A 12,299-nucleotide genomic window follows, 5' to 3' on the forward strand; every position below is an offset into this window, starting at 1 on the left:
TGAGAAGGGGGCTCGAACCCACAACCGCCTGACCCCCAGGGCGCGAGAGTGCAAGCGGCCGAGCGAGACTGACACCAAACTGAGTGAAAGTAACTGCGATGTTTGTGACCTTCGTTTTAGTCGCTGGCTGTAATTACCTGGAGCTGTGGCCCCAGATTGATAGCACTGCATTCAGGCTTGTGATCTGACCTTCAGGGAAGGAAGAATTGGCAAACTAAGATACCTCTGTCTTGTGAACAAAGTGCTTCAAGATGCAGCGTAAATAATTAACACGGACAATACTGGCCTCTTATTCTCCAGGCTTCACACTATCTACTCCCAGAGTCTGTACAATAACATTTCATCTCTGAATTGAGTCCTTAGACACGACAACATACACTCGCGTTTACACTTAAGCTTTCACATCGTGAGGACATCCCAAAGCGGTTGTAGAGGTGGACACAATGCTGAACGCGACTGAGCAAATAAACCAGGAACAATGACTTCGTCAATAATAATAATAATAATAATAATAACAATAATCCTTGCATTTGATATAGCGCCTTATCAGGTTGTTGCGACGTCTCAAAGCGCTTCACAGAACAACGGCAACAACTTGCATTTGTATAGCACCCTTCACGCACGGTAGGGGCCCATAGCGCTCGACAGTGGCGGAGAGGAATATACCATGACGTGTAGTGACTGTGTATTTTGTGGGCGAAAGGTTACGATGCACCCCGGGGAGCGGGACAAGGGGGGGTCAGAGGTTCAGGGGTGCGAAGAGCTCCGTAAACAATCCCAAACTAAAGACTGATTGAAGAATAGATGAGATGCTGCTCTCTGGTGACGAATGGTAGAACCACACCTTCAATGACACCAAAGTCGAGCTAACGTCACAGGATAACGACGGCATTCCTCGCATTTGACCCAGCGCCTCATCACGCCGTTGAGCCACCTCAAAGCCCTTCGCAGCATATACTGTAAAGGTGACCACCGTGTATTTGGGGGGGGGGGTAACGTAGCAGCCAATTGCACACAGCAGCGTCCCACACCCAGTCGTGGATTGACTGACCCAATTTTTTTTTAAGGTATTATTATCCCCAGAAAGCGATCCGCTAATCGACTAACAACCGGGTTCCTACTGACTGCTGGTAAACAGAGACGAGGGGAGTAAGGAAACTTGAACCCGGGTCCTCTCGCTTGCGAAGCGAGCCCAGTAACCACTACGCAACAGGACTTATTATCTTCACTGGTCTCAAACGAAAAACTATTATCCTGCACTATTCTCTCCTTCTCATACCCTTGATCAATTTCTTCTTCATCAAGTCGCTATCTAGTTTCCTTTTGAATCTGCTGACACAGTCCGCCTCTATCACTTCCTGCCTTATCCATTCCACACACTCGCTGCTCTCTCTCTGCGTAAAGTAATTCAATCTGAACTGTCTGTTCACCTTTCTTCTGTGGTCAAACTCATGCCTTCTAGTTGTGGAGTTTGTGATCATTTTTTAAAAAAAATATCTCTACTCTTTAGGATTTTGAATATTTCTTATGTTCACATTGAGTTTTCACTTATTCAATGGGAACATTCCCAGCTTTGGTAGCCTCTCCTTGTACTTCAAAAACCTAATTCCATCCATCAATCTCGTTGTCCTTCGCTGTACCCTCTCCAAACCAAAATATCCTTAGTCCATCCTATAAGTCACTGACTGGAATTGGAGCCAGACTAGTGCACTTGTTCACTTTGGCTTGCTGTGTTGAATGCCATAAGGACCCCAACGTTAAATTCCAGGGAAATGTCATTGTCTTATATAGCCAGGAGTTTTATTAACAGCCAACTCTCATTCATTATCTTAGGAAAACACTAATTTAGTCATAAACTGTACTTGAAGTGGCTGTTGAATCTCAAACCCTAACATTTAAAAGGGAAACAGCTGAAGAGGAAAAGTGTGTAGGATATTCCTTTAAGAATTAAAGGACAATTAAAAAAGACCCAACGAGATAAAAACCAGAAAGTACAAAATAGAATTTACTGTGAATTGTAGTGACTGTGTTCATCTGAACAGGGTATGGAGGGGGAGCTCGGTTTAACGTCTCATCCGAAGGGCGGTATCGGTATCTCCGATAATGCGGAGCTGTGCTGCCGCTTAAGACAAGTGATACTAATAACCCTCTCATCCGACTGCTGCAATTGCGGCACAGCGGTGTCCCACAAACAGCCGTGGATTGAGTGACCAAATTATTATCATTTTCGAAGGGATTATTGCCCACCGCAAAGCGATCTGCCAATCGACTAACAGCTGCATTCCCACTTAATGGAAACTTACACCGAGGGTTCGCCCGGGAATCTCTAACCACTGCCCTACAGGGGGACTCCGCCGGGAAACTGAAGCTCACGGCGGAGAGAAAGAATGGTCCTAACTTCTCAAGTCCCTCTTCATACCAAACTCCTACGTGTGTGTGTGTGTGTGTGTGTGTGTGGAGTCCAGGAAACCTGCCCTGAAGTTAGTCCCAGTGTGTTTTGTCGGCAAGAGCCCTCCGTACGCGAGGAGTGATGCTGCCATCCACCACTGTTGCCAGGGTATCCCAGCCCCTGGGTACCACTCGCCCTGGGGTGATGCTGCTGCTGCTGCTGTGCGCCCATGGTAACAGTTGCTAGGAGACCGGTGAGCGCACTGGCTGGCGGGGACCGCCCCCCCCCTCTCACATGACCGGGGTGAACGTGGCGGGCGGGCGGGCTGCGCAGTGCGGCTTCAATGACGCAACTTCCGGCGAGGCGCCGCCGCCGCCGCCAGTCCAGTCCAGTCAGTCAGTCAGGCGGTGGGGGCGGCTCGCGCAAGATGGCGAGCGCGGAGGAGGAGCGGAGCGAGCGGCCGGGCCCCGAGCAGCCGGGGGACGGCGCCGAGTACAGCCTGGAGCTGCAGCGGGCCGAGGAGAGGCTCAGGCGGCTGCTGGGCGCCTCGGAGCCGGCGCTGATGTACCTGCAGCGGCTGCTGGTGTGGGAGAGGCCGGCGCACAGCGGCCTGATGCTCGCCTCCCTCAGCGGCCTCTTCTGGTAACGGTCACCGCCCCGCGCGCCGCAGCCCGACACTGCGCCTGCGCCGCACTCCCTCCCCCCTCCCCCCCCCCCCCCGGGGCGAGGCAAGGCTCCCCATGGCAACGCTCACCTGGCAACGCCCCTCTCTCCCCCACCCCCCACTCCCATCCCGCCGGGGCAACGCCCCACCCAGGGCCACACTCCCCGAGCAACGCCCCCTCCCCCCTCCTGGGCCACACTCCCCGAGCAACGCCCCCTCCCCCCTCCCAGGGCCACACTCCCCGAGCAACGCCCCCTCCCCTCCTGGGCCACACTCCCCGAGCAACGCCCCCTCCCCCTCCTGGACAAGGCTCCTCTGGCAACGCCCCTCTCCTCCCTCCTTCCCTCCCTCCCAGGCTGATGCCCCTCATTACCCCCCCACCACCCCCAGGGCAATACCCCTACTTCCTGGCAATGCCCCTCCCACCCCAGGGCCCTGCATCTCCCTTGTGGAACCCCCCCCCCCCCCCGGGTCAAAGCCCCTCCCGCACTCCCTCGGGCACTCCCCTCCCCCGCCGCTGCCCCTCTCATTATCTGCTGTATTTGTTCTGTGTGAATGAGTCACATTTGCCCTGAATGTCCTCTTTCTCCCCCCACCACCCCCCCCAAACCAGGTTATTTTCGTCCACCTCACTGCGCCCTATCTTTCTGATCAGCAGTTCTCTGCTGGGGATATTGCTTCTGGAGCGATGGAAGAATCAGTTACTTCCTGAGGTTACAGGTAAACTCATCTCCATCGTTAACGCGAGAGTTTTATTAAGAGAAAAACGGGGTCTTCGTTAGAAGGAGAAACTTGAGGAGCTGTCGCTGGGATCTCCACGTGTGGTTGGGATGCATGAAAATCTCCGCCTGGTTTTGGAGACTCTTAAGCGTGGTGATGGGTTTCCGCATAGACACCCGACTGACCAAAACACAACTGCCCGCTTCATGTCTCCAGCCATCCAGTTATTGCTCTCTGGACTTCTGTCCTGGATGTCTCAGTGCCTTATTCCCAGCCTTGAAAACTAAACTGAAGACCAATCTCTTGGACTGTGGTTTTGGCTACAGTTCCCCCCCCACCCCCCGGGACCTCCCCGAACAGCTTTGTCCCTCTCGTCACATCAGTACTTCCCAAGTTGTGCCACGTATCCAACTCCCTTAACGTTCTGTGTGTCTGAAGAATCCATTCAGTCTCCAAAATGGCCTCTTTAGCTGCATTGCTCAATTTTACCAGTAGTTTTAGCCAGCACAAGCGTGGCCTTTCTCTTTGTGGTTTTTAAACGTATTTGAAAGAGCGAACATCCAGATTAACCTGCTATTCCCCCACTCCCCCCACCCCTTCTGTTTCTCCTTTTCTTTTATTCCTTCCAGTCCAGCATTCTGAGGATCCTGAGAGTGACAGGTACGTTCCCACTTATCTGTTCAAATTATTCACCTGCTGATGTCTCCATGTTGCCGTTGTGTGTTTAATGTATACAGTCTCCTTGAGAGTCTGATGGGCACTGACCTCTGGGCAGCTAGAAACATAAACATAGTGAAAAGATGGTGGTTTTAGCCATCAATGTAAATACAACTTGGATTTATACAATAATAATAATCATTGCATATGATATATCGCCTTATCACATCATTGAGACTTCTCAAAGTGCTTCACATAATATACTGTAAAGTGAATTGAATATATATTGTGGGCAAAACGCGTCAGCGAATTGCACACAGCAGTGTCCACAAACAGTTGTGGATTAAGTGACCAAATTAGTATTATTTAAGGGATTATTACCCTCGGAAAGCAATCTGCCAATCAACTAACAACCAGGTTCCTACTTCCTGGTAGGTAAACAGGCGTGTGGAGTAAGAAAACTTGCGAAACTAAGGTTTCACCCCGCCTGGGAATCAAAGCCAAGTACCCTCACTTGCGAGGCGAGTGCTGCAACCACTACGCTACGGAATTCCAAGTGGTTTGCTGGCGAAGCCATTAAGCCATCTGCTCTGTGTATTTACACGTGTGTTTTGTTTCCTTCCAGCGATGGCAGCTCGGTGCACCCACGCCTGCTCAGGCTGCCCGAGCTTTGCCACTGTCTGGCTGAGAGCTGGGTAGCCTTCAAACTTTACCTGCAGGAAGTGGCAGAGTACAAGCGACAGAACCCTGGCCAGGTGTGTGTGGTGTGTGTGTGAGTACTGTCAGCTGCACTCCCCGTGTTGGCTCAATCTTCCTGTTTAAACCCTAAATTGATGGCAGAGGGGAGGTATACAAGGTGCTAAAAATAATATCTGGGGATACAGTATATAGTTGGGACACGACATGTCAAGCGACCGCTAGGATGGTGGAAGGCAGACTGGATGGACCTTGTTTTCACCTAATAAATTCTTAAATAACATGGTAAACCCAGAACAATACTTTCACATACACCGGATTAGCAGGGAAAGAGGAAGCACAGGTTTCGGGGTGTGAAGGGCAAGTTTAGAGCAGGTTCGGTGGAGAGGATGACATGAGTTCACAAGGCAGACAGAATCTCAATTACGACTTGACCAAAAAAAATGAAGCTCTTTAAGTAGATAATAGCCTTATGTTTGCTACAGAACGCTATGTGACCGTGGCAGTGTGGGCAGCAAAGCTCGCACACCATATTTCAATAGGCCTCTGTGTTGTGTGAGCTCCTCTGACAGCCTGACCAATGGACAGGGGAAGAGGTGGGCAGGGGAGAGAGCTTGATACTGCTAGCTTTGACCTGAATCTCTCTGTTGGTCTCCAGTTCTGCCTGAAGATGTGTGTTGGAAGCGCAGCGATGGCCGGGATTGGCCACTACATCCCGGGAATCATGATTTCCTACATCTTCAGTGAGTATTCAATGAAAAATTTCCTGGCTAACCACCAACACCCAGGATAGTCTTGTCAACATGCAACATACCTATAAACCCACGCGCTGTATATCAGACACAATCACATAACCTATTTAACTTGAAGCAGTCGCTGTTGTGTAGCATGAAACTGGATTGTTTGTAGAAGAATCAAGCAGCAGTAATTCATTACCAAGCAATCGAATCATTCAAAAGGGATCTGGATAAGCACACGAGCAGTGAACACATTAAAAAAAACCTGGGACATGGGATTAATAATGGAAGATAGTTTGGAGAGCAGCAGCACAGACACATTGAGGAAAATGGCCTCCTCCAGTGCTGAAGGTTTCTATGATAATTCCCATTCTCTGCAGCCCTTATTTTCCCTAAAAACATTTATCTCTTTACCGATCTCCTGCTTGTCCCCCATGCCCTCCGCTCCATTATTGGCTGCCACTGCACCCCAAAAAACTCTGTCCCTGAATCCCTGCGTCCATTTGCAGATCGCACCTGAAGACCTTCCTCTTTGACCGTATCTATGGTCACCTCCCCTTGGATTAGGCTCTGCCACTGTTAAGCTCTCTGGGAAACTACCTGTGAAGAGCGCATTATAAATTTAAGTTGTTGTTGTGAGAGTGAGCAGCGGGACTGTGATATGTGTTGCAGTCCTGAGCGTGCTGCTGTGGCCACTGGTGGTGTACCATGAGCTGATACAGAAGATGTATACGGGCATCGAGCCCGTCCTGATGAAGCTGGACTACAGCATGAAAGGAGGAACCCAACATCCCCAGCGGGAGAGAAAGAGTAAGTCACACGGTCTCTGTACTGGTTGGAGAGGGGGGAGAGGAGTAAGAGAAATCAAATCATCCAGAGGTCCTGCTCCTCATCACTATATAGCACCCCCTCCACACCATGTAAAAGAGGAAGGAAAATCAGCCAAGCTTCCCTCCCGCTCCTGATCACTCCCCACCACCCCTGGGTTGGGGGGCAATCGGTGAAGGGTTCCTGATCGCTGCTTTGGGTCCTTGCTGGAAGGTACATGGATGTTCGCTGTGATGTCTACTGTGTGTGACAGCCCCGACAATCACTCTCTGGCTGACTATAATAATCCTTGCATTTGCCTCAGGGCTTATAGTGTTGCAATGTCTGCCTGTGCGTCAGGTAATTGCTGTCACGAGAGTGATTGTGCATTTTTAGGCAAAGTAGCAACCCGGTTAATAAGTCGATTGGTGGATCGCTTTCTGAGGTTAATAATAAAATAATAATAATATGGTCATGCAATCCACGACAGCTTGTGGGACACTGCTGTGTGCTATTGGCTGCCAGATTTTGCCCACAAAATACATAGTCACTACACTTTACAGTATATTCTGCAAAGCACTTTGAAATATCTCAACAACGTGATAAGGTGCTATATCAAATGTAAGGATTATTATTATATACGTTTCTTTGTTGAATTTTTCTTCATTTACGGCCACGCCATGGCGCGGACTTACCTGGATAGGTGTGGGGGGGGAAAGAGTTGGTTGACCACTTTGTGATGTTCCAAGAGGTCCATCACGATCGCGGGGTTGGAGAACCTGGTTCAGAGGGTCTGGGCTGGGATCAGTGAGGGGAGGATTTTAACCTGAATGCAAAAATTGCTGCTGTTATTTTGAGCCCAGAGCATCCTGCTGTGTCTCAGCAGCACCATCTGCTGTTGGGGACCACAACACTGAAGGAAAAGCAAATTTATTATATCTCAAAGCGCTTCACAAAGAATTCCTGTCAAATGCAGTGACTGTGTATTCTGCACGCAAACACGGCAATTTCCCATTTTAGTCAGATGTCAACACAGTGGAAACCCATTGCCGAGAGTTCCCCATGTACATCCCATCTATGCACGCACGGCCATTGAATAATGAAATAGCCCGGTCGGTCGGTCTCTGGTAACTTTCTGTGAAATGTGCGGTTTCTCACCCATACAGAGAAACGAGACCGTAAGTCTGAGAGCAGCGATGAACCCACAGCGGAGACCGAGAGTGAGAGCGAGGCCGAGCTGTCCTGCTTCAACTCCAAGGTACTTAGTCATTCAACAGTTACCAGTGCAGTCGATAGCTTCCATTCCTCACCGGTGTTTAGTGAGGATCTGAGCCATGCTTCTGGTAAACACAATTCTCAGCGCTGACTGCAGGAATCCCAATCTAGACTTGGATTGCATTGCCAGTCTCAAGACCCTCTTCAACCTCGCCTTTGGTCACTCACCCTGCCCTCCACCCTTCCTGATCCCAACCCCCAGCTTGGGTGCAAATTCTTTGAATGTCCAGTGCCTTGGGACGTCCTCCTGACATGAAAGGCGCTGTGTAATTGTCCTGTGCTGTTACCTTGAAGGATGAACTTCCAGTTAGGTTGGTAAGAATGTGGAATAGAAGGGCTTTGTTTGTGTGTGTATCGTTGCTCACAGCGTGTGCTGATCTTGTCAGGCGGATCCAAAGACCACAGCCTTAGCGTTGGCGATCACTGACTCCGAACTGTCTGACGAGGAGGCCTCCATCCTGGAGAGCGGAGGCTTCACCGTCTCCCGAGGAACGACCCCACAGTTAACTGACGTGTCAGAAGGTGAGTCCATCATCTCAGGGAGAGAGAGCATTTGATAACTTGCCTTATCGCGTCTTCGAAGCGTCTCAAAGCACTTCACAGAATATACTGTAAAATGAATGATTCTATATTTTGTGGGCGAAACGCGACAGCTAATTGCACACAGCAGCGTCCCACAAACAGTCGTGGTGACCAAAATTCTGTTTATTTTTGAATTGTTAGCAATCCGCCAATCGTCTTGCTCGAGAAATCAAATCCGGGTCCTCTCACTTGCGAGGCCAGGGCGCTAACCACTGAGCTACAGGGCTTGGCCATGAACTTGATGGGGAAGGTCATGGCCAAGAGAAAGAATGGCCTAACTTCTCATGTCCCTCATCATACCAAACTCCTGGTAACATCCTAGTGAATCAACGCTGCCCGATTTCCCTTCCCTGTGTGACTGCTCTCCTTCCTTTGCAGACCTGGACCAGCAGAGCGTGCACAGTGAGCCTGAGGAGGCCTTCGCCAAAGACCTGCCCGAGTTTCCCTCAGTCGAGGATTTTGCCGTCAAAGAGTCAGAGGTGGCCGGCGAGGAGGAAACCCCAGACCGGAGCGCAGCAACTGCGGCACGGGAACCTTTATCGTTCATTCAGACACTCACCTCTCCACTGCACTTTGTGAACACGCACTTCAACGGGAGTGTCGAGGCAGCTAGTGGTGCGCCAAAGAGCCCCGGGCAAGCGGGCATGACTCTAGAGGCCTTCAGTGAGGAGATCGTCAGCTCGGCCATTTCCTCGGTGGTGCAGAACGCCCTGTCTGCCCTGCTGTCCACTCCGGGCGATGGCGAGGGAGGTGTGGAGGAGAGCGAGTTCCTGCCCACCGAGCAGAGTCCGCTGCTGGAGACAGAACTGCGGGAGACCGAGGAGGAGGTGGATGATTTTGAGTTGCTGGACCAGGGGGAGCTGGACCAGATGGACACGGAGCTGGGCTTAACCGAGCAGCAGGAGAGGCAGGTGGGCGACGGACTGGAATCCCCGCAGGTGCCAGCAACGCCACCCAGAGAGAGCCAGTGCTAGCCCACACCCCGCCCTGCATTTGTTCCACTCGCTCAGTCGGCGGCGATTGTGTGTGCGCGTGTGTGTGTGTGGGCGGGGGGGTGGTGCAGAGATACAGCGTTTCATCTCTCGGCTTGTGTTCTGACCAGACCCTCTGTCACTGACTCTCGACGTTTCCACAGAGACCTGATACCTTTGTCTCATGCACTGAATGGCTTCCCATTCAGAGGCTGGAAGGTATAACACAGGTTTCTCAGTGAAGCAGTTTGATTGATTTATTTTCCCCCCATCCCTCCACTTCACCCATCAGCGACTGAAGATTTGCCAATGCTTTCTTTTAAACCTTTCAACAGTGGACACATTCCAAAGATCTTGCACGGATAAGTCTCCTCCCCACCCCCCAGTTCCCCCGTGTCTCGTGGTGTGGTTGGTGGCACGTGGCTTCTATGTTGAATACAGATTGTCTTTAATGTCCGACTCAATTAAACGTGGCTCAGTGAGTAAATGCATGGTGCGCGGGGGTGTGTTACTGAGCCACGCAGAACAGGAGGGAACGATGTTTACATCTCTCCTCTTCCCCCCCCCCACCCCTATGCTATGTTAAGCTTTGTGTACTTCTCAAGAGATTTCAGTTGATTTCACCCAGGGCAGTGGTTTCTGTCTGCTCTGGAAAATGGGTGGGGGGGGGTGGGGGGGGAGAGGAAATCAGTCAGGGTTCCCCCACACCTGATCGTTTTCCAGCCTGGAAACTGAAAGTTTCAACTTGGATGGAGATATATATTATATATATAATTTAATATATTTACCTAGCTATAAGTAGGAACTCGGTTGTTAGTCGATTGGCGGTTTGCTTTTTCCAGGGATAATAATTCCTTTTTTTAAAAAAGAAATTTGGTCACTCAATCCACGATTGTTTGTGGGATGCTGCTGTGCATAATTGGCTGCAGTGATTCACCCACAAAATATACAGTCATTCAATCCACTTTACAGTTTATTCTGTGAAGCGCTTTGAAATGTCTCAAAGACGTGATGAGGCGCTATATCAAATGCCAGGATTATTATATATACATATTAAAAAGAGAGCCAAAGCTTAGTAACATTGGATTTAAAGCTATAGTGGAATGCTGGGCTCAAACGGTTATATGCTTAGCAACTTTAACCCTCTCTTCCCCCCCCACCCCATATTACCAAGCGCTAAGCCCCTCCATTGTGCAGTCTCTCGCTAAGGTCCTCCATGTATAAGATGTTTTCCGGGTTTAGTTCAGTGCTGTTCTGTTATAAGCTGGTCACCGCTGTTTGTACTTGTTTATCTGTGTCTGTACAGTATTGTCATCAATGTGTGTGGACCACTGACATCACTCGCTGTCCCCACCTCCATTCCACATTTCCTTCTGGGACTGTTTCCTTCAAAATTGCTCCTTCAGGTGGTAGTGGGGGGGATGCACTGTAAGCTGTTCTCTTGATTTGTGAGAGGGGGGGTGGGGAAGGAGGTTGAAGGTATCACAGGAAGGTGAGGAACAGAGAAGCCCATCATGTCCACCTGGCCAGTTGTGAAGTAAAATCTGACACTAATCTGTCTCATACTCTTAAATCGCTTTATGCAATGTGTATCTAATCCCTCCTGAATTTGCTGACACAATCCTCCACTGGCTGTTCACTGTACAGTTTCTGCTCGCTGTGTGAAGTCATTCAATCTGACTGTCTGCCCACTGTCCCTCGTGAGCTTCAGTCTGCGTATTCCCCATTGTGCAGTTACAGTGACCGTGTTAAACACATTAAGGTTTAAGGTTTATCTACACCTCTTGCAACCTTCCCTAAGCCCTCTCCGGTGTGAACGTTTAAACCTTTCCTCTAATCTCCTTCACTGTGGCCCTCTTAGTCAAAAGGTTAATACGATTTTTATACAGGGCTCGACACTGTTGGCTGGGCACCTGAGCTGTAGGGGTGGGGGGGGAGAACAGGTCAGTAATCAAAATAAAATGGACAGAGAACATTAATCCTTGTGCTGCTGTTGGCAAACCATGTGGCTTTCCTTGGACTGAGTTCAGAACACAGGGACCGATCTCTTGGCGTTCACCTTGTCCACTCCCTCTGCTCAGCAGGCTCCGACCTGCTCCCTCAATGGTTCACAGCCTCAACTTGGATAAACTCAAACCTTTATATAATTAGCACAGAACAGCTGGGATCCTGACTCGACTGACTGGCTCAGTGCCTGGAGAGGGTGTGGAGGAGGAACAGTCATCTTTTCAGGCTGGTTGAGCCTGTGCACACAATGCACAACAACAACAACTTGCATTTATATTTTTTCAACGACGTGATAAGGTGCTATATCAAATATAAGGTTTATTATTATAGCGCCCCTCACTCAGGATAGCGTCCCAGAGCACTTGCACAGATGTAGCATGGCTTCTCTCTCTTCCTACCTCCCCCCCCCCCCCCCCCCCCCAGCCCAACTAAAGTTAATCTTCAGAGAGCGAGGGCATTCGGGAAGAGACGGATGTGAAGACTGAGTCAGACAGCTGGTTAACAAACTGCTGCCTCACAGATTTGACTGTGGGGCCCACACAGAGCTGACAGTTACCACATTTACACCCGTCAGTCACAAGAGGATCCAACTGGCCCGTGCAACCAAAGGAAGTCCTTGCCAACACTTTACCCTTTTAAACTGTACAGCTGGTTCTTGGTGGGTCCCATGAGGGAGTGGTGATTATGGAACATAACATTGCAGTGTTTTGCTGTGTGAACGTACCCATGGAACATTTTCTACTTAACCATAGTAAACAGTGAGAATGGCCTCAGTGTGTTGGATGTCCTTTATT

The 12,299-nt window shown here is 50.0% G+C and overlaps 1 protein-coding gene across 1 annotated transcript; it reads left to right on the forward strand.

The window, feature by feature from the left end:
* Window positions 1-2,796: 2,796 nt before the first annotated feature.
* retreg2 (reticulophagy regulator family member 2) lies at window positions 2,797-9,718 on the forward strand. Its single transcript, XM_007910112.2, has 9 exons — window positions 2,797-3,031; window positions 3,667-3,773; window positions 4,403-4,433; window positions 5,056-5,185; window positions 5,785-5,869; window positions 6,536-6,673; window positions 7,837-7,928; window positions 8,332-8,467; window positions 8,906-9,718. Exons 1-9 carry the CDS (start codon window positions 2,817-2,819, stop codon window positions 9,499-9,501), a joined length of 1,530 nt encoding a protein of 509 aa, XP_007908303.1. The 5' UTR covers window positions 2,797-2,816; the 3' UTR covers window positions 9,502-9,718.
* Window positions 9,719-12,299: the final 2,581 nt, after the last annotated feature.

Source organism: Callorhinchus milii, unplaced genomic scaffold, assembly GCF_018977255.1.
Source record: "Callorhinchus milii isolate IMCB2004 unplaced genomic scaffold, IMCB_Cmil_1.0 Scaffold6, whole genome shotgun sequence".
In the NCBI taxonomy this organism is placed as follows: domain Eukaryota; kingdom Metazoa; phylum Chordata; class Chondrichthyes; order Chimaeriformes; family Callorhinchidae; genus Callorhinchus; species Callorhinchus milii.